Raw genomic sequence first — 25,767 nt, 5'->3', positions numbered from 1 at the left:
GTGTAGTGTCATGAAAGTCAAGGTTAGAGAAAATTCCAAGAAATTGAATCAGTAATTTAAAAGTCATCAGAAATGTCTAGAAGAAAGAAGATAAAATAGAAGCCTTGATATTTGAGAATATAGAATGAAGTGGCATTAATGAAGGCAGGACCACCAAACTCTGAAAGATTATAATGAAAACATTACTTAATTCCTTCTACAGAAATGAATTGTATAGTACTGCACCCATAGCTCAAATAATTTCAGTTCAACAAATGTTTTTAAAAGCCCTCATGCTAAGCCCTGGAGGACATAAAAAATTTAAGTTTCTGCCAAAATTGAAGGCAGTTCCTGCCCTCATGGGACTCAGGTTTATATTAAGCAAGATATAGACTCTTTCTTGGAATCAGGTTGACTTATTTTAAACTACCACCTCTACCCTTCATTGATCAAAAGAGCTTGGACATGCCAATTAACCTTTTCATATTCCAGGCAATTCTCAATGAATGATTTGAAAACCACGAGTTTTCTTGCAGTTCTCCAGACCCATGAAATCCCCGGATAGGGAAAAACATTCCCCAAAATTAGCAAATACCTTTGCACTGAGGATCCCCTTTCCAGTTGGGTCCTGTACAAATTACCTCAGTTGATCCTTCAGGCTGGAAATTTGATAGACACTGATAAACCACTTTATCTCCTGGCATATAGTAGCTTTTTGAATTGCCAATCATGTCAGCATCATTAAACCTGGGTGGCCTTGAACATCTCACATCTGAAAAATACATTTATTTGTGTAATTAATTTCATTTTATAGAAAGACATGAACAAACAACTCACTTCAATAACATGGTGGTAAAATATACTCTTGTTTTTCAAGGCACTTACTCCAATATCTTAAAATACTTGGTTTTTGTTGCTGGTTTTCCCAGGACAAGTTAGCTAGGTATATAGAATGAAAGGGGATTCAAAATAAATAAAATCATGAATTAGACAAAAGAGACACATTTAAGGAAAACTTTATAGGAATTCTACTGGGAAAAAAAGGGACTTCAACCTATCACTGACATTTCAAATTGATTTAAAACTCAGAATTTTTGATCCTGATTATTTAAACTAAAGAAAGTGAGAATTACCAGCATCAGGATGAAATAAGCCATATTCTGCTAAATTCTCCTTATGATAAAGTAGGCATTCAGCTTTAAAAGGACTGTTTGATACCTGTGAGCATGTCCATAGTGTTATTTGGTTCTTGTACAGTTAACTTTGTGCAGAGAAAACTTACTCTGCAAAGAAGGAATTAGAAAGCAAATAAATTGTTGCTCTATTTTCTAACCCCCATTTACACTGTGAAGTGTAGATTGCTTTTTAAAAGAACAGATAATTTATTCAGAAGATAATCTACTTGATGACTGTAAAGTTATTTTATTATAATTATTCTCCATTTTGCATTAAATGTTTAAGTTTCTAGTTAACATTTGGGCAATTGTAATTCAAAAGATGACTTTGGGGAATCATATATATATTTTTTATTTTTGTTTTATATTGTTTGGGTCAAGCTAGAGTTACTTATGAGAAATAATTTCCAAACTAGATATAGCTATTTAAAAAATTAAATTGTTCTTGAAAAGAAAGGAAAGATCTTTTACCTTTACATTGTGGTGGACTAGACCAAGTTCCTCCATTACAAGTTATAGTTGCGAGTCCATCAATGTTATAGCCTTCTTCACATGTGTATGTCACTTCCTCTCCAAATTCATAAGATTTTGATGCTTTAGGAATGATACCATTATATATTTGAGGTGGTTCTTTACATGGAATTCCTGAAAAAGAATGACAAAAATATATCCTTTATGTTAATTTTGAATATATTTTATTTTATTATATAAAATATTGGCAAGTATTTATAATGATAAAATTATAATAGCAATCATAATATTTGATAATGTATATGATATATTATCATAAAATAATATTTTTATAAATACTTTTCAGTTAAATCAATTAACCTCACTGAAAACAGCAAGTTTTGATCAGCTAAAAAATCAAAATCTGCTAAAAGACTGTCTGCCATTTGATGCAACCATAGCACTGCTGGGTTTGGACCCCAAAGAGATCATAAGGAAAAAGACTTGTACAAGAATATTTATAGCAGTGCACTTTGTGGTGGCAAAAAAAAAAATTGGAAAATGAGGGGATGCCATTCAATTGGGGAATGGCTGAACAAATTGTGGAATCTCTTGGTGATGGAATACTATTGCGCTGTGTGAATACTGTGTGAATAAGAAAGTGGAGGAATTCCATAGGAACTGGAAAGACCTCCAGGAATTGATGCAGGGCAAAAGGAGCAGAACCAAGAGAACATTGTATACAGAGACTGATACACTGTGGTACAATCGAATGTAATGGACTTCTCCATTAGTGGCAACTCAGTGACCCTGAACAACCCGGAGGGATCTACGAGAAAGAACACTGTCCACATTCAGAGGAAAAACTGTGGGAGTAGAAACACAGAAGAAAAACAACTGCTTGAATACATGAGTCGAGGGGGATATGAATGGGGATATAGACCCTAAATGAACATCCTAGTGCAAACATCAACAGCATGTAAATAAGTTCTGATCAAGAACACATGTAATTACCCAGTGGAACTGTGCATTGGCAACAGGAAAGGTGGGGGTAGGGAAGGGATGAATAGAATATGATTCTTGTAACCAAGGAATAATGTTTGAAATTGACCAAATAAAAATAAAATGAAAATAAATCAAAATCTGTTCATTTATTCTGTTGAAGTGGAAGGAACATCAACTATTCTAGAAAATGCTGTAATTATATTTATTTAGGTGGAATTCACCATGTAGACCTTCTAGAAAGTAACTTAAGGACAGCCAGATGGCACAGGATGGAGGGCAGAATCTGAATCTCAATTGAGCTTCAGATACTTAGTAGCTGTTTGATGATGGTCAAGTCACATCCTCTGCTGCCTCAGTTTCTTTTTTCCCCTCAGTTTCTTAATAAGTAAAATAGAGATAACATTAATACCACCTACCTCCAAGGATTATTGTGAGGAAAAAAAATGAGTAAATGCTTGTAAAATTATCTACACACTTAAAGCACTATTTTGGGGCAGCTAAGTGGCATAGTGTATAGAGAGCCAGGCCTGAAGATTGGACCTTGGAGAGTCTGCTCAATCCTCAGACACTTCCTGGCTGTATGACCCTGGGAGAATCACTTAATCCCAATTGTCTAACCCTTACTGCTCTTCTGCTGTTATGTATTGATTTTAGAAGAATAGCAGCATAATACAATACAGTAGGTATAATTAGGCAAAAACATTTTCAAAGTGTATTTTGAGGTATTTCTTTCTGACTAATAACAATACTGGCATTTCTATAGTGATTTGGAATTTACTGAGTATTTACATTTTTTGTCTCATTTATTCCTGCTAATAAGTCTGTGAAGTAGATCCTACAGAGATTCGTATTTCCTTTTTACATATGAGGAAAACTGAGTCTCAGGAAAGTAAATTGACTTCCTCAGGATCACACAGCTAATAATGCATAGAGATGAGTTTTGATTTGTGATATTTACAAACTAATCACAGTAGTTAAGTCACTCAGCTTTACTACTCTCAGAAAGATAAGCTGAAAGACACTGATTGTCTCCTGACCATTAGAGATTATTACAAACTAGAATAGTAGAAATCTATAGCTGATTTTTATCTGTCTCTTCCCACACTGAAAATTTCACTCAGGCAATGAATCAAACATTGTCCTGAAATTGGGGTATATGAGAAAGGCAAAAGAGAAAGAGCTCTCAAGGAGCTCATGGTTTAATGAGAAGACAACATGCAAACTATATATAAACAAGCTATATACATTATAAATTACAAAGACAAGGATGGTCTTATAATGATAGATTATTGTGAAAAGTTTCCTATAGAGGAAAAGATTTTAACTGGGGCTTGAATGAATCTAGATAATCAGGAGGCTGAGATGAAGGGGGAGGACATTCTAGACACGAGAGAAGGACTGTAACAATGCACAGATTAAAATTCTGAGGTGTTAGTAACTGATGGGGAAAAAATAATACATATAGAAAAAGCAGAATAGTGTACTGAACAGAACGTTCTATTCCATTCTGTTTTTAACAATGCAGGAATGCACAGTACAAATAGTTGTCAAATGCAAGGTAGGAAACAAGTTCTAGACCTCATTCTATTATTAAACTGCCATATTTCAGTGGTCAAAATCACTACATAACTTTGGATCTCCATTTATTCATCTGTGAAATGAGGGGATTGGGAGATGATAATAATCATAGAGGTTATGCCTCATATTTATACAGTTTTTTGAAGTTTACAGTATGATTCCCTTATACCTTCCTTGAAACAGAAAATGCACACATTGGACATGACAAGAGAATCTGTCTAGTATTACCTTTGCTAGTTTTTTTTCTAAAATTGATATAATCACATGGAATAAAACAAGGGTACTAAGTGAGAATAAGAACTATTACCCTCCTGGGTCAAGAAGACTGAATTCTGGTGCCTCGTTGAATAATAATCAATATCCCCTACATTTATACCAAAGAAAACCTTTTCCAATTGGTTGCCCATAACTTTTCTCTAGTTCAATATCAGTTTTCTGAGATCAGAGATTGCCTTATTTTTATTTTTATCTCTCCAGCATAAGGCTCTGCACACTGCAAATACTTAGTTCATTCTAGTTGACTGATTCTATCGTAAGTGTTTAGAGCTACTCTCTTGTGGAAAACTTGCCAAGAAGTATCTTTACCAACACAATGAGGAGGTGAGCTCCATTTTCCCATATTGCATTTTATCTCCTCTTCTCCTGTCATCATGAAACCCTGTTGACATGTGTAGCTTAGTATAGTATCATGTGGATAGGTTTTGGGCTTCAGATTGTCCTTATCTTCTTCTGATGTATTCACTGGCTTAATGCCTCCATATTTCATAATAGGTGGCTCAGAACATGCCTGTTTTTCTATGTGGAGAAGAGAATATGGTTATAAAAGAGTATCAATTGTTAGGAGAAAGCAAAAAATGAACATCTTTTTGTATTGAATATAACTGCAAAACAATTTTTCAATGTATAGCTATTATACAAATGCCATGATACAGTGAAAAAAGCACTGGTCTGGGAGTCAGAAAATTAGAGTTCAAATTCCAGTTCTGCCATTTACTACCTATTTGACATTGGGTGGGCCATTTAAATTCTCAGTCACAGTTTCTTAATCTAGCAAAGACAATTGTTGGACTCTACATAATCGCTAGAATTTCTGCCAGTTCTAAATCTATGATCACATATTCTCCTTATTATTCTTAATAATACCCTGTTCTGTTGACCATTTATTTGTGACTGACTCATTCTTCATCATTGGTATGTTTGCAAAACACTAATATCTGTCATGTGAGATTTGCTGAACCCTTTTCAGGACTTCTTTCCTTTTTTGGTGTCCACTCACCACTCAACTCTCACCTGTGGCTCCAGGAAGATGTAACATGGACCACAGTCACAACCCAACAAACTGTCTTGGTAGGCAGGGTATCTGTGTGTTAGCAGGGTGCCCACCCAAGATATACAAAGACCTCCCCTAGCAGATGGGGCAGATTAGAAGAATTTGTTCCAATGGCTCATGAAGGCAACAAAAGCAGGCACTGTGAATGCTTTGAACTTGAATAGACATTGAAGAAACCTAGGTCATCCACTATGTCCCTGGCCATGACCAGTCATCTTGACTTTTGTCTTGCCACTGGACTTTACTAGCTCTGGAAAAGAAAGTGAGACTGACAACTTTGTACAACTAACTTAAATCCAATGCATGAGTCAAAATTTTAAGTACGAAGGTCCACAACCCACCCACCAAGATGAGCCTGAAGGACTTTACAGATAGTAGAAAATAAGACACCAAGATGATATTTTCTATTTCACATTCTTAAGCAGCTTTCTAGGGAGCAAATTTGCTCATGTCTAGTCATTTACTTCCAGGGCTAATTGAAAAGATTACTTTTTTATTGAGCGTGAGCATGACTCATACTGATCTCTAGACACCTCAGATACAGAAGTTGACACAATTTTTGAAGGAAAAGTATTTGGCAAGATATGGAATACTAACCAATGCATCGGGGTAATGAATTCCAGTGTCCATTTTCACATATTATCTCTTCTTGTCCTTGAAGAAGGTAATTTTCTTTACAAATAATACCTATTTTTTCACCATCCTCATAATTAATTGTTATATTCATATCCTGAGAATTAGGTATTTGTGGTGGAGGTGCACAAGATTTCCCTTCTGGAAGACATAATGGGGGTATGATTTCTGTTATCAATAATTGTACTTAGCTCATATGTTAGAGACTATAGTTTTTCTGTGCACAGAATTTCCAGGTTCAAGTCAAATGAGGATAAATTGTAAACATTATGCAAAATCAGTGGCTTACTGATTATAAGAAATATTTGTTTCTCTCTCATTACCTCTATGGACCTCTAATTTACACAAGTTTTTGCCAACAGTCCCCACTAAATGTTACTCCTTTGGCTCATCATGGTGAGAATTTGACCATAATAGTTTCTCTTTTTCAGGATAGATTTCAAGTAAGATTCTGGCCAACAATTATATTTCCACAAGATAAGACTAAGTTTATTATGGGGAGAATGGAGAGTTATGATATATTCTCTGGCTATGTTAAACCCTGAAACCAAGGGAGAAAAATTAATCCCAGTATTCTGCAATTCCCCTTTGCTTCTTCAATGATGATGGCAAACTGGAAGGAAAGGGGATAAAGAGGTCCTAAGAATCCTTTGGTTTCTAGACCATATTGTAAACTTCAACTTATAACAGGTTTCACTAAACTTGAAATCATCTTCCAGTGATGAAATCTAACTACTCCTAGGGAAAATGAATCATTTAAATCTTGACATTGTTGCTATAAAGAGAACCAGAAGACAAAATAAAGTTCCAAACTAAATGAACAATGTATTCACAACCTTAGTTAAAAAAGATAAATAAAGGAGTTGACTGAAGTTTAAATATATATCCAAAGACAAAAAAGGGGATTTAATGGAATACATGTTCATATTGGAGGCATTCTTGATCCTTCCCTCTTTCTAATTTTCAGAACTAGTCTTGATTATTCTACCTCTCTAATGTTTTTGATTTCTGCCTCCTTCTTTCCATTTCTCAGATGGTTATGACTCATAGTTTTTCAATTAGACTTTTGTCTTGTTGTAGTCTGTTAGTTTCCTTAAATCCAGTCTTTCCTCTTGACAGTCTATGTAGGATATTACTGAAATAATCTTCCCAAAGCACAAATCTGATTATATATTTTGCCTGCTCAAAATCTTTCAACTCCATCCTTGTTTTTAAGCTATAACACAAAATCTTCAGGCTAGCATTACTAACCTTTTAAAGCTCATTTTATATTAATCTGTTCACTCCCTAAATTCCTGAAAAAAACTACAATACTAACTTCTCAGTTTTCCAAGATCTAGTTTCATTTATTCATATTTACCATATTCTATAAGCATCTAAGTGTCACAGAGGATATAGCAGTAGGTCTGACATCAGGAATTCAGGAATTCAAATGCAGCCACAGATACTTCCTATATGTATGTCTTTGGTCATATTACTTAACTGCTATCTCTTCACTTATTAGTAAAAGAGGGATAAAAATTGCACCTACTTTACAGTACTATTATCCTAGAGGTAATGAGTCAGTGGAGTTTGATGTAAAGGTGAAAATAAGATCTGGGTATTATAAAAATAATATACTAATAAATTGATTATGGATATAAACTGATTAGATACTCTTGTAAAGATTAAAATCAATTTACAATTACTATTATATTTTTTAAAGTTTATAATAACTAAAGAAAAAGAACTACATAACCCAGCTCCAGTTGCTAGAGAAGCGAGTGAAAGGGAGGAGCTATGGAACTCATAAACAATGACATGAAGATTAAAACATACACAAAGGGAAAAGCATTCTGGGTAATGTAGTTTAGAGGTTCAAGATTTTCCAACTATATACTCTGCAGTGCTTACAAAGTATCTTCTATCTATATCTATATCTATAGATACATATATCTGTATCAGTTTACATAAGTGACATGAAGCTCATAAGTGAACTTCTCTTCAGGACCAGGTGCAAGGATGCTAAGGAGACTCTTGTTATACAAAAATAAACTATGTATTGAGAATATAAGGATATAAAAGGATTTCAAATTCTAAGGGTTTCTAGCTCCACCCAAAATAAAATTCCCTGGTTCCACAAAGAACTGCTTCTCCTGTTTCCACAGGCTACAATGATCCTTCCTGAACAGACTAAACCAAAATTTCCCTATTCTACAATAAACTAACATTATTCTTATATAAAGTATATAATTCTCAACTTTGTCTCCAAGTTATAAAAATGACAAAGGCCAGTTGGCTATGCCTTAGCAAGAATCTAGTTAACAGACTCAGAGTCCAAACCAAAGATTAGATCTTTCTTTGGTCTTCTCAGAGATAAAACAATTTATGAAACAGCAATAGACAGTCATTAGTGTTTCCCAAGTTGAAAAAGGTAATCACTTATCTCCTTCAGGCTTTTCCTCCCTTCTTTCTACCTTCATACAGTGAAGAGAGAGAGAGAGAGAGAGAGAGAGAGAGAGAGAGAGAGAGAGAGAGAAAATAAGACACCACCAGCTCCCAGCACTCAGAGAGAGAGAACCACAGCCAATCCCACCAACTGCTAGAGAGCAACTGTCAAAGAAAAACCATTACACCTCCCCCACACACAATGTCAACATTTGAAACTGACACTGTCTCAGATCTGTTATAAACTTCAATTCTTTCTCAAGTTAGTTTCTCCACTTCTTACCTATAAACCAATGTAACAAGACTTAATTTCTAATATCATCATTATTGCACTGAAGTATTAATGAATTTTAGGAGGATACTATGGGGAATCAGTGTTCCTCCTTCCAGGAAAGCCAGGAGTGGCTTCCCTTCATTAGGTCAGTACACAGCTCCTTGGAGACTATTTTTTTCTAGAAAAATATATTTATTTGTAATTTAAAGATAAAACCACAAGGATTATGAACAAGAAAACCTTAAAACTACAGGGAAATAATCTGTACCTACTTTTCTATTTTGTCACAAGACAAACTCTTCTTGTCTTGAAGTTACTATAAACTTCTCTCTATCTAAAAACCCCCATGAAACACACTATCTGACTACATCTTACTATAATACTTATTAAAAAGTAACTTAATTTTGCCAAAAGTGTCTCCAGGCAAACTGAGTCAGTTAGCCAACTGGATCAACTGCTAACTGACCAGAGTATAACTCTGAGATAGCTCCCAGAGCTCAGACAAGTAGACCTCTGGTCTTTCTTCTCTGCAAACAGTTCTCCAACAAAGCAGGTTTTACAAATTCATTTCCACGATGAATCTCCAAAGTGAGGGAAATGGGAAAAGCTCCAAGATGGTTTCTGAGTTCCTCCTCCTTCTCCCCAAAGCAGATTTAGATGCAGAGAACAAATTCTCAGCTGCTCTGTCTCCTCCCAAGCCAAAGACCAACTGCTCAGAAGTTATAGACCAACAGTCAAAACTCCGCCTGCTCACAACTTCCAGAATTCCAAGCTCATGCCCAGAACTCTGTCCTGCTTCAGCATATCCTATCTCAGACACCTTTTACAAAATTCTTTATCTTATCATATGTAAAGCTTCCCAAACCCTCGAGGAGCCACAAGGTAGGAAGATAGAAAAAGGATAGAAGATTTGTATACCATGAAGGGTGTGAGGGAGCCAAGTTAGAGATATGAGGTGGCAGAAATGAGTCAGAAACCAGGCGTTATTAATATTAATGGAGCCACAGCAAAATTCCCATCAGTGGACTACTCTGAAGGCTTATTCCATCCAAAGATCCAAATTCAGTACCACACAGGTCAGAGTCATTATAGAGAAAAGAAAGTGCCTGACCAAAGGCCAGGTCCCAGGTGAGAGAGATAGAGAAGGAGAGGAATTAAAGATGGAGCTTGGCCGGAGGCCAAGCTCCAGCAAGGACAGGGATCAGTGAGAGCTGAGATCCAAGAGAGGGATGGAGATTGCTGTGGCTGCTTTTAATGTCTTTGATATGCAAATATACACAATACAGAGGGATGATTATCATTGGTTAACAACAAGGTATAGGTGTGGTTTCTCTTAGCCAGGTGAGCACAAAGAAACCTGTTTTCCCACCTCACCTGAGGGAAGCTGGGGTCAAGGGTCAGAGGCTTTCCTAGCCACGCACAAGACTGAGCATGCTCTCTTCTAAGCCACTCTGTACATACTGTTTCCCTTACCCATAGCTAGGGGTGGACTGCTACAATACTTAATCAATATAAATTTTCTATTCCATTCCTATAGTATGAGGAAAATAACTTTGGCATAAATAAATGAGGAAGATGGATGAGAGTAGGGAGAGTCAGGAGGGAAACCAGGCAGAAGGCAACTCTGGTAGTAGAGGAGAGGAATGATGGTGGCACTAGGGTGACAACTACATAGGGAGAGAAAAGGAGTCAGATGTAAGAGATTGGGAGTTTAAAGGCCAAAAAAAAAACTGGCAATGCAGGATAAAAGAATGTGAGGAGTTCTGGACAATATGGAGGTTTCAAATGTAGGAGACTGGAAGAATGGAAACTACTTCACTAGAAATAGGGAATTATGGGAAAGAAAATATGGGGGAGGCATTTGTGTGTGTGTGTGTATGTATGTGTGTGTCTGTAAAGAATGAGTTCAATTAAGAATATATTGGGCTTGAAATGGTTTCAGAGCATTTAGTTTGAAATATCTAATTGGCAATTAAGAATGTGTGAATGAAGCTCAGAGGAGAAAGATAATGTTACCAATGCTTAGCCAGTGCCTGGCTCCTAGAGGGTAGTTAATAAATGACCGCTGAATGAAAAAGAATGAGTTTAGAAAAAAGAAGAGGGCCCAGGATAGAGCTTCAAGAAACATCCACAGCTTGAGTGTGTGATGATTAGGAATCTTGAGGCTGGTTTCTAGGTAAGAAAATTGATTTATTGATTAGGCTAGCAATAACCAAAATTAATTGATCACTATTCTCTTTGGGATATAACACCATGAAAGGAAGTGTTGTGGATCCCTAAATACAACATTGGTACCCCAAGATATGTCTAAAAGGTGGATAATAAATGTGGTGGCACACAATTCTCTCAGGCTCTCCCCAATTCCTTTGTTTAATGATGGGAAATCCCAGTCCTATGATTCCAACATGTAGAAGGAGAAATCAAGTTCTGCCCAGATAGGAGTGATTTTGTTCGATGATTTTCAATGTAAGGTTCTAGAAAACTGTCCTGCACACTGGACCTAAGCTGATTTTTAAATACCAAAAAAGATATAATCCATAATCTCACCTTTCTATCATCCTACAATGGGAAATACTCTAGGTTTGTAACATTCCTTGATTTGCCAGGAATAGAGGAAAGATTAGAGTTTTAAGAGACAAGCATGGGTCTCAGTTCAAAACACAGAAATAGAAATTATTCAATATATTTAAAAATATTTCTGGGTGGGTGTGGGATGCTGGTGTGTGTCTGTGTCTGTGAAATGAGTCAGTAAAGGAGATTCAGATGAACTAAGAATATAGACAGTGGTTAGATAAGAAAGAGGAGAAACAAGACTAAAATACTAAGAGTAGAGGATTCAGAATGAGTTACTCAGTTGTATTAAATGAAGCTAATAGGTTGATAAGAAACCACCAATAAAGATCACTGGTAATGTTGCAGAGAATAACTTCAGCTAAGTGGTTAGGTTAAAAGCCAGACTATAAAGGGTGGAAAAGTAAGTAATGTAGAAAATGTAGACAATAAATAGTAAGAGCTTTCCCCTAGGAGTTTGGCTAAAAAATGGAGGAAAACTAGAGGATGATCATTTGAGGTTACTGATGTGTTAGGGAAAGATTTTTTAGGATGAGGGAGATACCTCTCTTATATTCAGGAAGCAAGATATTACTTCAAGATTACTTATTTTTCTAATATTATTTCAAAATCATGCCCAGTTGTTTCTGGTTCTCTTTCTCTCAACTGACCAGTGTTTCTTGTCTCCCCAAATTGATTTTTCTGTATTTTCCTATATGCATGTGATGTTGTCTATAGTAGAAAGTAAATTCCTTCAGGTTATGATTGCTTAATAGGAACTTTACAATGAGAAAAATTTGCTTCAGGGAATTAAAAAATACTCTTACTTGAACAACTTAGTGAAGGAGACCATCTTCCATTTATACACTTTGTACTTTTGAATTCTGAATTCCAGTTACATTTGTAACTAATGACAATATCATCAAATTCATTGTTTAGGTTGACTTGAAAGTTTTCAAAAACTTTTGATGCACATCTCCCAAGTCTGTCTTGTTCTAAAAGAAAGATAAAATTTTTAATGTAATATATAAGGCATGCCATCAAACCAGGATGTTAAAACATTTAGCCTACAGACTCCAGTGGTCACCAATCCAGATTAAAATATGATAGGGAAGTAATAAAATAAATAACAATATAATAAAATGGATAATGTTACATTTTAACTGTCAATTTGTCATAGATATTGTTCTTATTCAAATTACTGTCTTCCTCCATAAATAAACTGTTTCTAGTTGTTTGATACAACTGATTGAAATCATCTTCAGTGTTCTTTCATTCAAAGACATATATTAAGTGTCTAATTCCAGGTATAAAAACCAAAGAAAGCTTCATTGATAAGGCGATTTGAAGAATTAATTAAGCATTAGGAACAGACTATTGCATTAATAAATTAATTATTCTTAAATTAGTCATTTATATTAACAGTTAAAATTTAAATAAATATTTAAATTAACTAATAAAATTATTAATCCATTAATCAATGAATTGAGAAAGACTGGGAGCTAAATTTAATTAAGTCAACATCTTAGCTTGGACAACTTTTCATTGAGTGGAAGTATTTTTTGAGTGAATACCACTGATCATGTGGGATGACATGAACTTTGATTTTCATATGGTACAACCTAAACCTGATTATTACAATATCTGTTAACCTCTTGGTATTTATTGCCCTTTCTTGTTTCATGAGGAATAGAGAGAAGGAATTATTTGACTCTCCTTCTAACTTCAATGTGCCTTTGCATAAAACAAATTGTTAGCCTACTTGTGGAGATCATTCTCAAAACAACATACACATGAATCTCTTTCCTTTATATTTAGCCTTTCATTGATTTCATAATATTCAAAATTAATGTTAATTTTAAAAATAATAGTCATATTTCTGTGGAATAATCAGTTGGAAAAGTCTAATTCATGAAAATATTTCATAAAATTTCCCCAAAATGTAATAATAAGAAAAACTTTTAGGTGGTGAATACTGAGAATGAATTCATTTGATATTTTCCTCTCCATGACCCTCAAATAAATGGATTTTAAAAAGTCATACATACCAAATATAGGAGAAATGATGGCTTATTAGGATCTAAAGTAGAACAGATACCACAGAAACCTAACAGTAAACTCTAAAAATGCACAAGAAAAATGATTAAGAAACTGCAAAATTGTCAGCTATAAATTGCTCCATCTTGTGCAAAACTTGACCATGACCTGACAGAATTTTGTGGAAGCTTTGAACATATATAAACCAAGATATAAAGGGCATCTAGGGAAGGATACCATGGCAGCATTCAGGAACATATTTTGGTAAACCAGTACCTGGACAGGCAATGGCCTAAATCAGAGCATATACTACAACCAGGGAAAGGGCCAAGGCAACACTTGGGAAGGCTAACACTAACACTTGGGGTCTAAAAGTAAGTTTGTTTTCTGTAGAAACTTTTAGAACCTGTGGGGAACAAAGCAAGTGACTGAGGCAATTATAGATGTGGGATCACATAACTAAAAGACAGATAAGGAGTCAAAGTCAAAATCAAACTCTAGTCACCACAAGACTGATTTGAAAGCCTAGGAATTCCTGCCAAAGGCAGGGAAGACTAATTTTAGTCAGCACATTCAAGGGCAGAAGTGAAAATAAATATAGTTCTGTTGATTGGAAAATGTGGAAGGTAGGGTCTACTATGGATGTAAAATTTTGCATGAACTCTCAGATGAGGTGAACATATTACTACTTAACGGTTTTACTTTATTAGAAGAGACCTCTTAAAAATGAGGGAAATCTGAAAATGTAATTTAAAAAAATTAATGAGCTAAAAAAAAACTGAAAAAGGGATTGAGGGCAAATCTTATGATCTTTAGAACACTTGGAAATCATGATAACCACCCAAAAGGCAAAAATACAAATAATCCACTAATAGCTTCCTAAAAGGAATACTTTTAGGCATTTCTCCCAGGAAAAATAATAGCCAAAATTCAGAGCTTCAAAATCAAAGAAAAAATACTGTGGCACACAAAAAAATAAATAGTTATATTACCAAGATTACATAAGACTTGGCAGCAATCAATATAAAAGAGAAACAAAATATTGGAGCTATTTTTAAAATAAAAGACAAATAAGTGTTTAGAACAAAGACTAAAACTATTTGCCACAACTGAATGTAACTTCCTAAAAAGGATAGAAAGTTTATTTATCATTTCAAATTATTTCAAAGGATTCCTGTTGAAAATGACCAAATGGAGTAGAAATTTTTAAATTCAAATACAGAATTCCAGAGAAATATAGTAGAGACAAAGATTAGAAATGCCTATTTAAGGATGAATTATTTATATTATATTAGGGGTAGAGAAATATATTTTCTTTTTAGAGAGCTCTGTCTTTAAGAATCATTTAGGAAAAAAGACAAAATCATATTAAAAGATAACAGACGTCCTTGGAGAGTTTTGTTCTGTGTTAATTCTTTTAGAAGAAATTGGGAAAGAAATGGCATTATATTGGTAAGGTAACTAAGAGGTAAAGTCAAACTTATCTCACACCAGAAGGGTACCTGAGATATAGAGTATACAAACATGGATAAGAAGATAGAGAGAGTAGTTATCTCATAAAACTTACTTTTGTATGAATCACATATAGGGAGGATGATTACACAATCACATTCATAGACACACACACACATATACACATCTCATTTGGTATAGATTTATATTAAATTCAACAGGGATCTAGGTGAGGAGAGGGGAAGAAAAGAGATATGTTAATTTACCTTTGAAGATTTTTGAAAATATAATTTTTAAAAATCAGAAATTAATTTTATGTTTGTGGGCAATAAAACTATTGACAATATCAAATCTCTATGTCAAAAAGTTTCAATTACCAATGCAGGTAGGTGGTTGTGTCCAATTTCCATGAATACATATACTTGTATTTTTTCCAACCATTATAAAATTCTCCATGCAACCATATTCCACTGAAGACCCATGAGAATATGACAGATCAGGTGTCTGAATATAACCATGGACAAGTTCAGGTACTTTTGCACATCTTCTTTTTTCCTCTATATAAATTAGACACAAATATACTTAAATATTTTTAAAAAATTCCTAAATATTTATACATGTGTCTACACTTCCCCACTCTATACATATGTACATACACATACATACATATATATATATATACATATATGTCATGGACAAAATAAAGAGCTATTCAAAATAGAATATAAAATTAATTACCAATGCAAGTGGGTAAGGTTGTCCATTCTCCATCATTGCATTGTATCTTCTTGGGTCCCCTCCTTACAAATCCAAGGTCACAGTTATACTCTACCACATCATTATGACAATATACTTTCTTCTTTGAGTCCTTAGCTATGCCATTCAAAATTTCTGGTGGTTGCTCACAACAGTTTACTTCCTCTATAACAGAAAGGCCATTTAAGTAATTTTTAATAGTATAATAATAACTGGATCATTGATTTAGAGTTGGAAGAGAACTCACATGTCTTTGAGCCCAACTCACTCATTTTGCATTTGAGGTCCATAGAGCTTAGTTGATTTGCCTAATATATAAGAATTAAATAGCAGAGTTAGAATTTGACCTTGGGTCCTCTGGATATGTATCTAGAACTCTTCTCACTGAACCACATTTAGATTTTGTTATCCAGTGTGTTATCCACCAACAATGATCAGTTTTATGTTCCCTGCAAATTTCATAAGTAGACTAAGTATAGTATAGTAAGTATAGTATGCTTAGTATACTTACTTTAAACAAGGATACTACAGGTCATTAATAAACTGCTAGAGAATATAGGGTCAAGCACACATCTATGGGGTAACACTTTTAGCATCTTATTTCCAAGATGATGTCAAATTGTCAATATACTTTTTATGTATCCAGTTATTCAACCAACTCCAAATGCATCTTTACTGCCTTGACTACCTTTACTGCCACCTAGTCTTGCCTCTCCAGATATTACATGAGTAGCATAAGAGACTACATCAAATTCTTCCATTAACATTAATTTTAGTGATTATTTTCTTAGCTTTTTCTTGAAGTCATTCTACACACTGTCATTTTCCAAATTGACCTGAATAATATGCCAAGAATAATATGCAAATAAGAGATTAATTTCCATTTTGATTAGAGGGTGTTCTTAGACTTAGAGGATCTGGTCTAGATAGAATTTGAAAATAAATTACTAATGAATCTATCTAGATACTGACAAAGCAATCAATCACTTCCTAATAATTAGTGAATCCTTTGCCTTACTGGTGATAAGAAATCAGTAGATCACCATTCTGCATTTATACAAGTTTAGGTTGCAATAGGTTAACATTGACCTTAAAATTCATTCTCTGAACTATTTCCCAATCCTATTAATCTCAGATAAACAAGAAAAATACTTAGTTCAGAATAATTCATATACTTGGTTACTACAGAGCTACTGCTCATATTTATTAAATTGGCAGAATTATGGACTTTTTGGATTTTCTGTGCAATGTATAATCATGTCTCACTGAATACTTTTAGAACCGTGAATTACTGACACTATAGCTTTTCCCCAGTCCTTCCCATATGCTACTCAATAAAGCTAGAGGAAATCATATGACCATGCTAACAAGATTTTCTTCTAATAGTTATGATCTAATTTTAACAGATCCCTCTTTACAGCAAGGGTTCTCTAAAATCAATTCTTTATCCAGCTGTCCTTATTTGCTGTCATCTTTAGTTTCCCCAGGACTTCCATATCATCTTCTTAAACCTTCTCAGATGAGGATTTCATCTCATATTTTACTGAAACAATTGAGACAATTTAACCTGAGTCTCTTCTCATTATCTGTTGTTCACAGTCTGTCCCTTGGTTAGTCCTCCATTTTTTCTTCCTTTACTCCCCTATTCAAAGAGGTGGCTTTTATCTTAGTCCAACAAAACCCTTTGTGTGGCATCTTTAATTCCATTCTTGGATTCCTATAAGGATTTATTGCCTCTTCCTCATTTGGCTTATATTGACCACAACCACATTTTAAAAGCAGAACCTGAGTTGAATATTTTCATAGGTTAAAGATTTATGATGGTCATGAGATAAAGCAAGGGAGCTTTGCGTTAAAAAAAAAGAGCAGTCAAAGGAAAACACAAGATAGAAATTTTAGACTATGTGTGTATTGAGTGTAGGTTTTAAAATATAGATTGGAACGCTTTAATGTAGACTAGGTATGAGATATTTCCTATAATATCCTCTAATTCACATATAACACCAAATAACAAGAAACCCAACTTGCACCTCAATGTAGCTAGGAAAACTCCTCACAACTGCCACTGGCTTCCTTGGAGAGGCATTTTTCTCTACAGATAACAAAGTTAAGATGGTGAAATATCCTCTTAATCAAGAATGTCCAGATATCTTCTCTTCTAACACTTTGATTTGTCCTCTTGGTTAACTAAAGAAGATATAAATGATTCTATGCTGACCCAAAATATATTATATGAAAACTACAGCAAAGATAAAAAAGTTGTGCCAGGGTAAATATTCAGTAATTCCATTCTTGCTATCACCAATTTGAGAAACAAAGAGTTACTTTTGCATGTAGGAAGCCTGGGGGACCATCCAAAATGATAACACTGCACAGATGAAGGTCCAGCTATTTTAAATCCACGGATACATCGAAAAGTCAATACATCTCCAACTTGATATTTATCTTTCTTGATATTAGGTTCCATTTGATGTAGAATAGGGAGACTGCATGCTTTTTCTAAAAGTAAAGTAAAAATAAAATGGATGACTGCTTAAATTTTTAGAAGTTTCAGTGTTTACTCAGCAAGTAACTTATTATAATATGTTTTCAAGTAGAGGCTATCAAAAGAAATAGTTCCTACCTTCAAAGAGCTTACAATCTAGTTATATATCATGAGATTTTACATAAAGACTTTTTTGGTAAATAGCAGGCAAATAAAGGGCACTTTTTTTCTTAAAAATTTATATTGAATAACATAAAGGCAGGTAGAAAGAGAGAGGATGCATATGAAACAAAATTACTTATATATAGATAATTATTTATGAGTGTGTTAGAATTGAATGACTCACTATTGGATCTTAGGATTGGCAAAATCAGTTAAGGAAGCCGTCCAAAAAATGTAGGGCTCAGATTATTATTTAAAATAGAATATTCTAGTTTTTTTAAAGGAAAAGGAGGTTTTTACAATTAATGATCATATAGTTCAACCTCCTCAATTTGACTGATGAGTAAATTAAAACATCACATATCATGTAGTTGAAAATCTAAAACCACAATCTTTTATTTTATAATACAAAGTCTTACATATAATAAATACATATAAATATATATTCTCATTTAAATCAATAATATTGTATAATGCCAAAAGATATGTTCATGAAAATTTATTTTTATTATGCTTCATATTTTCAATTGTATTTAGACATGATATAAATCACTGATATATGAAAATGGATATATTTTTTCAAAGAAAAAATATTCTGTGACACTTTAAAGACTTCTGAAATCACACAAAAAAAGTGAAACACAATTAAGTTACATATTTTAAGGATTATTGACTGTTTTTAACAAAACAATATTACTAAAATCATAAAATAGAAACTGTTTGGTAATTTCAAATACCAACTGCAAGACTTAATGACAAAGAAAAATAAAGGCAGTTTAATTAGCAAAAATGGAATAAATATCAATGAAACCTAAGTGGCTGGCAGTTATCAAGACTGCCAAACCTATAATTCATTGGAGCTGAAGAGACTACAGGAAGAGGTCCATAAGAAGTCTAGAGAAGCTACTAGTAGTTTTGGTGCTCACCTAAAGGAGCCAGAAGAAAACATTTTGGAAATTTTGATAATGATCCATACTATCCCCATTGCCTGGGTCTTACTAATCTTCTGCCTTAGAATCAATACATAATATTGATTTTTAAGGTGGAAGGCAACGTTTTTAAGAATCTCTTTATTCATATCAATTATAAATATGTAGGGAAAAGTTTGTAGAAATTTGGCCTGACAACCTCATCTTTAGATATTGCAGATTCCATTTCTTCTGGATTGATGGCTAAAAACTTGGAAAGCACAATTCTTACTACAAAGTACTAATGTTGTCAATTGGTCTAATTTATGAAATACCTGGTTCTATTGATGAAAATGACGAGAAGATAAATTAACATCTGGTTTCAATATGAATTGTAAGACCACTAGTCCTTTCTAACTGTATTATATCTGAAAGTTCATATATAGGCTTTCTCCCTTTTTAGAATGTGGTATATTTGAGAGAGGGGAGCATGTACCTTCTCATTTCTTTCTTCAAGTCCTTAACACAGTGCTTAATAAATGGTTTTTATTCATTAAAAATTAGAACACAGAATCTACCTATTCATGAATCTCCATAAAACATTTTATTTTTATTTTTAACTCAGGAAAAGTAACATAAGGATAAGTGATAAGAGATATAGAAAAATGCAAACATTAGATAAGAGGAAGAGAGGAAAATTTAGATACAAACCCTTTGAAAGATTCTGGAAGGAAAAGTTCTGCAGAAAGGGTTGTGGGAGTGAACTGAGTTTAATTGTCACTCTTGAACTGTTTTTTTTTTCTTCCCCTGAGCTACAAGAGGGAAAGAGCTGCTTTACCAACTCTTGGTGAGTTTATTTCTCCTTTTCAGTAACTTACCATAACATTCAACCACTGTAGGCCACTCATCATCATAACATGTTTTGAAACCTTTTGTTTGACCTCTTCCAAATTCATATCCATCCATGCATTCATATTCTAATCTTTCTTTAGGCTTAAGAAATGTCTTTTTCCCTTTTTGTTTGGCATTTATGAATTGGGGAATATCACAAATTTCTAAACAAAGAAGAAAACACATTATCTCTGAGGTAACTGCACATATTTTCAACTCAACAAATCAGACTTCACAGGGAGGCAAATATTAATTCCAAATTTTCAAAACAAGAAAATGCAATAAACCATCATATATTAAAGAAAAAACAAAGCACCCTTCATTTTTCCCTTGTACATATGAATTTCTAGGAATCCATTTTAGGAATTATTTTAACTGCATAGTTTTTTTTATTAGAATCTATTTCTTAATACTGTGAATTAGATAAAGAATGTTGAAGCTAATTCATATGAATGTCAATTTCTCTAGGTGAATCTAAAGTAAAAAAAAAGTGTGCACAGTTATTTTGAATAAATAATTTAATATAGTTTGATCTCAGTTAGCTCTTCTGTTTGAAGAAAGTGATGAAGAATGGATTAGATGACTGATAGGAGCTCTTCCAGCTTTGTATTCATGTATCAAGTTCTTTGTATTAATATGTGTAAATACTTAGTGATAAGCCACAATAAGGCAGAGTCTAATTAATAGTAAAATGTAAATATCAAGCCCTTAAGGTAAAAGTTATATTCTAAAATCTGAACCTAAATTTATTTCTCAGACTTCTAAGCAATAGAGAACATCATAGATAAATGCTTGTTATATTTCTTACTTTAAAAAAAAAATGTATTCACAAGCTAAAATGATTAACTATAGGAACCTCTGGTGTGATTCTAATGAGTTTGATCTGAATTAAGCTTATTCTAGTAGCATATTTACTAAGTACTTACCATGAGATAAAATTGTAAAAAGGAGCTGATAATATAAAGAGACACACATATGTATTTGCCTGTGTGCATGCATGCGTGTGTGTGTGTGTGTGTGTGTGTGTGTGTGTGTGTGTGTGTGTAGAGAACTGTGCCTGGAATCAGGAAATAGTTACCTGAGTTTAAATTTGACCCTAGACACTTACTATATGTGTCACCTTAAGACATTTCATTTAACCCTGTTTGCCTCAATCCCTTATTAGTAAAATCAGCTGGAGAAGTACTTCAGAGCACTGGAGGCTTGGAAATTTAGGTTAAGTGACTTGCCCAGGGTCACATAGCTAGGAAATGCCTGAGACACTCTAGTATTGCTGCAAAGAAAAATCCAATGGAGTTACAATGTGCCAGACATAACTGAAAAATGACTCAACAACACAATATAAGTAAATACAAAATTAAGATTTATTGGGTGGAAAACTCAGAGTTAGAGGATATCAGAACAGACTTTATATAGTAATTGAGCTGATATTTAAAAGAAATTTGCCTAAGAGGCCAGACTAAATAGGGAATGTAATGAAGGCAAGGGGCAAAGCTGGTAGAAAGACCTGGTCAAAGGAGACTAAAGTCAAAGATCACTATGCTAAACATTCTCCCAGTGCCCCCAAAACATTAGTATAATATAATAATATAATAATAATATATAGATAAAAGCAACACCATCAACAAAAACCCTGAGATACAGAGATTCTGCCTGAGCTCAAGTCTTAAGCAAAACTACTTATGTAGGTGTCTATGACTCTATAGCAATGTTATAATGTTACAAGATTCCTCACTAAGGAGAACAAAGACAAGGATCTGGCTAGTTCCATGGAGGACAGGAAGATTGTCATCCCATGTCTCCCTGCTTTAGCTTCCCATAATTATCACACCACATATAAGCATCTCTTTTCTTTTCTTTTTAGTAGAGAGGTGAGAGAAGAGGTGTTCAGTTTTATAGGGTTGGAGAACCAGGGTTGGGAAGCATCCATAGAGCAATTCAGCTGGATGAGTAGCAAAATCCAATGGCACCTGTAACCTATCAGGGATCTCTTGCAGCTCCCCACTCAATTGGGTTAATTCTATTAAGCCCTTGTAAAAGGCAAGAACATTTGTGTATAGAAAGAATTTGGATACAACAGAGGAATTTTTCTCTCCCACAAAAGAGCTACACCTATCAACACATATAAAGAAAGAGTGAAAGGAAATTTCTGGTCCACCTTCCTCACGTTAGAGATCAGAAAATGACCCAGAGAGGGTGAATAATTTGTCTCTAATTGCACAGATAGGTAGCAATGGAATGGGAATAGAATCAGATATCCAAGTACATAGATAGCAATTTAGTCCTGTTATTCCCCCCTCTGCCCCTCACACTATTCTAGCCTGCTTTGAAATTTACAAGCATTTAAAACAGGATTATCTGGACAATATCTGCCTTTAATGGCTCCTAATGAAACACTTTCTTTATTCACCCTAGAAGAGAGGCATTCTAGATGATCTTTTGCTACCTACATTCAGGAAGAGGAGAATTAAAATATTAAAGTACTCACTAATGCATGTTGCTTGACCCAACCATCCATTTTTTCCACACGTGATAAATCCATTTCTTTCTCCGTTTGTTGTTCCATATCCTTCTTTACATTGATAATTTGCACTTGTATTGATAATGTAATACATATTTGAATCAGTAAAAAATCCATTATTTACTTTCATTCTGAATACTGAACATGTTTCTGAAAGGGGAAGAATACAAGCAAAATACAGACCTGAGCTCATTACTGTCTTCAAAAGAAGGCAATAAATAAAACCATAGCATGAAAAGTGAATCTGTTTAAAAATACAAATCTGCTTCACTCAGTGCTGACCTAGATGTGTAAACACTCTTATTAAGTTATTATTAAGTTAACAGCTCCTTGTATTGATAGAGAACTTTCTCATCATGGGTTCAGGGATCCTTAGACTAGTCTTTGCAGGCTGAACCCTGAGGAAATTTACATATACTGGCCACTAAATTATTAAGGTCATAGTTCTGCTCTGGCATGGGATTTAGATGTAAGAAATATTTTCATTTTTGTTGCATGGGACACCTGGAGAACCTCTGCTATTTCCTCAAGCAATCTAGAAGCTCCTGGGAGTTCCCCAACCAAGCTGTCAACTTGAGAAAGTGAAGACAAAAACCTTACTTAATGGATTTGAATTGGTTTGCTCTCCACCACTGTGCACTGTGCTTTGTATTTTCTGAGACATGTGTCTACTGGATTTGGGGCTGGAAAACACAGGATAATAACAATTTAGAACTGGAAAAGGCTTCAGAGGAATCTAATCGGAATCCTGTTAAAGTAATCATCCTCTCTAAAACACTTTCCACAAATGATCATTAAGTCTCTGAATGAAGACTTCCATTCATTAGGAACTCACTCCCTGAGCCAGAGCCTTTCAGTGTTTGAAGTTAAATATCAAGTTTTCCTGACACACAGCCTTTGTCTTCCTCTTATTTTACACCTTGCTCTTAGCTTTGTCTTCTGAGGTTCCTCAAAACAAGTCTAATCTCTCTTCCACATAAATCCCTTCCTCTTGCAGCCATTCCGCAAACAAATATAGACTCTGTGCCAGGCACTGTGCATAACTATTGACACACAAAGGAAGGCAAAAAGTGCCCTTAATCTTAAGGTGTTCTTTCACATTCTAAAAAGGAAGGATAACCGAAAAATAACTAAGAACATACAATATGAGATGAAAAGTCAATTCAGAAAGGAAGTATGCAGAAGGTGGGGTGACTAGAAAAGGCTTTCTGAAGAAGGTGGAATTGGAGCTGTTAAAGGAAGACTGAGAAACTGAGACAGAGGCCAGAAAGACAACATTCTTTGCAAGGGGGGCAGCAAATAGAAAGGCATAGCCGCTTGAGAGAGTATAACAAATAAAGTCAATGTAATAAAATGTTTAGTTCATAGAAGAAAATAAATTGGAAGAAGACTAGAAAGGTTAGAAAAGGCCGAAATTGTGAAGTGTTTTTAAAACCCTGGAACTTCATCTTCAGCCTTTAAGATAATAGGAAAGAAACCACTAGAGTTTACTGAAAAGGGGGGTGACAGTTAAAACATATCACTTTGTTGATTAGAAGATAGATTAGAATGGGGAAAGATTTGAGGGAGGCATGGTGATTATCAGGCTATAGCAAAAGTCTAGACAAATGGTAATTCGGACTTAGAGTATTGATTGTGGTGATGTAGGGGACAGGGGATCTCTCTCTCTTTCTCTCTCTCTCTCTCTCTCTCTCTCTCTCTCTCTCTCTATATATATATATATATATATATATATATATATATATATAAGAATATAAAGGTGGAAATTACATTATCTAACAAAAGACTGATTATATAAGCTTAGTGAGAGTGCTCTACAGATGTCACCTGGGTTGTGAGCTGGGGTACCTGGGAAAACAGTAGTGCCCTCTACCATTTATTGGGAAGTTTTGAAAAAGAAGAGCTTTGAGTGAGGGGAAATCATTAGTTCTGTTTTGGACATATTGGGTTTGAGACTCCACTAGAATACCTCATTTAAGATTTCCAAAATCTAGGTGTTAATTTGAGACTTGAGCTTGGGAAAGATATAGAGGCTGGATGCATAGAAGTGAGAATTATTTTCATAGATGATAAATGGATTCATGTGAATTAATGAGATTGATAAGTGGTATATTATAAACAAAAAAAGAGAGACAAGGACAGAGTCCTGAAAAATTCTTACAATTACAGATTGTAAGGATAGTCAGAGAACATGAAAGACGAGTTTCATGGAAATCTAAAGGGGAAAGATAATCAAGGAAAGGAAAGTGATCAAAAATTCCAAATGCTGTCAGAGAGGTAAAAATAATTAGGATTGAGAAAAGGACATTAGATTTGTTTAATGAAAAGTCACTGGTAACTTTGGAGGGAATAATTCAGTTGTCTTTTATTCAGACAGATGACAGAGAATTAAGATGAACCTAAGAGAAAACACAGCAGAGGTACTTATGATGATTCCTAACTGATCTTCCTCAAACAATGTTTCCAGTTCCTTCTTTAGCCCCTTTACTTTCCTCTGAATTAATATGTTGTTTTTAAATTATGGCACCTGGGTAACACACCTGGTGAGAATTCACCAGAATTGAATAGAGCAGGACTATCAGTCTTCTCATACTTATTCTTGCAGTATTTCTGTTAATGCTGTCTAAAACTGAATTGGATCTTCTGACTGCCATGCCTCAATCTTGAGTGACTGCCTAACCTTTTCCATTTTACCAATTTTCACATGTATCCCCATCATGTACTTTTGTTTTTAAAGTCCTTTTAAAATCATGGGACTTTACACTTGACAATTAAAGTGATCCACATCTAGGGAAATACGGATTAAAATGGAGAACTGACCTATTCAATATATCTAATTTAGTCTTGACAGGTACATACCTAAAGGTTGACATCTGGGGGAACTAATTACAACTGTATATCCATATATATGGAAGTGAGTTAAAGAAAAAGAAACTGATTAATGAAGACTTTCTTTTAAGGACCTCACATCTAAGGGTTTCAAAGGGTTATTTGAAGAGATTTCTTTTGTAGACATGTATCTGTTGGTTAAAAATTTTTACCTATTAAACCCTATATCTGCAATCCCAAATTTCACTAAAATTAAATTCCTAATTAATTTGATTTAAAATCAGAAGATAAGTTGGAAATAACTTGAGATATCTGATAGTTTAGT

The 25,767-nt window shown here is 34.2% G+C and overlaps 1 protein-coding gene across 1 annotated transcript in view; it reads right to left on the bottom strand.

Annotated features, from left to right (window-relative positions):
* The window catches only part of CFH (complement factor H), a 126,005-nt gene that overhangs the window by 19,977 nt on the left and 80,261 nt on the right, over positions 1-25,767 (bottom strand). The window contains exons 10-19 of the mRNA XM_007481005.3: positions 22,581-22,763; positions 20,080-20,256; positions 17,972-18,145; positions 15,629-15,811; positions 15,268-15,447; positions 12,229-12,396; positions 6,115-6,291; positions 4,773-4,982; positions 1,626-1,799; positions 575-751 (exon numbers count right to left, since the gene is read on the bottom strand). Coding sequence (XP_007481067.1) covers positions 575-751; positions 1,626-1,799; positions 4,773-4,982; positions 6,115-6,291; positions 12,229-12,396; positions 15,268-15,447; positions 15,629-15,811; positions 17,972-18,145; positions 20,080-20,256; positions 22,581-22,763 — 1,803 coding nt within the window. The remainder of the gene's footprint in view (positions 1-574; positions 752-1,625; positions 1,800-4,772; positions 4,983-6,114; positions 6,292-12,228; positions 12,397-15,267; positions 15,448-15,628; positions 15,812-17,971; positions 18,146-20,079; positions 20,257-22,580; positions 22,764-25,767) is intronic.

This window comes from Monodelphis domestica, chromosome 2 (assembly GCF_027887165.1).
Source record: "Monodelphis domestica isolate mMonDom1 chromosome 2, mMonDom1.pri, whole genome shotgun sequence".
Lineage (NCBI taxonomy): Eukaryota > Metazoa > Chordata > Mammalia > Didelphimorphia > Didelphidae > Monodelphis > Monodelphis domestica.
The sequence above is the reverse complement of the archived record's forward strand: the minus strand, read 5'-3'. Positions and strand labels throughout refer to the sequence as shown.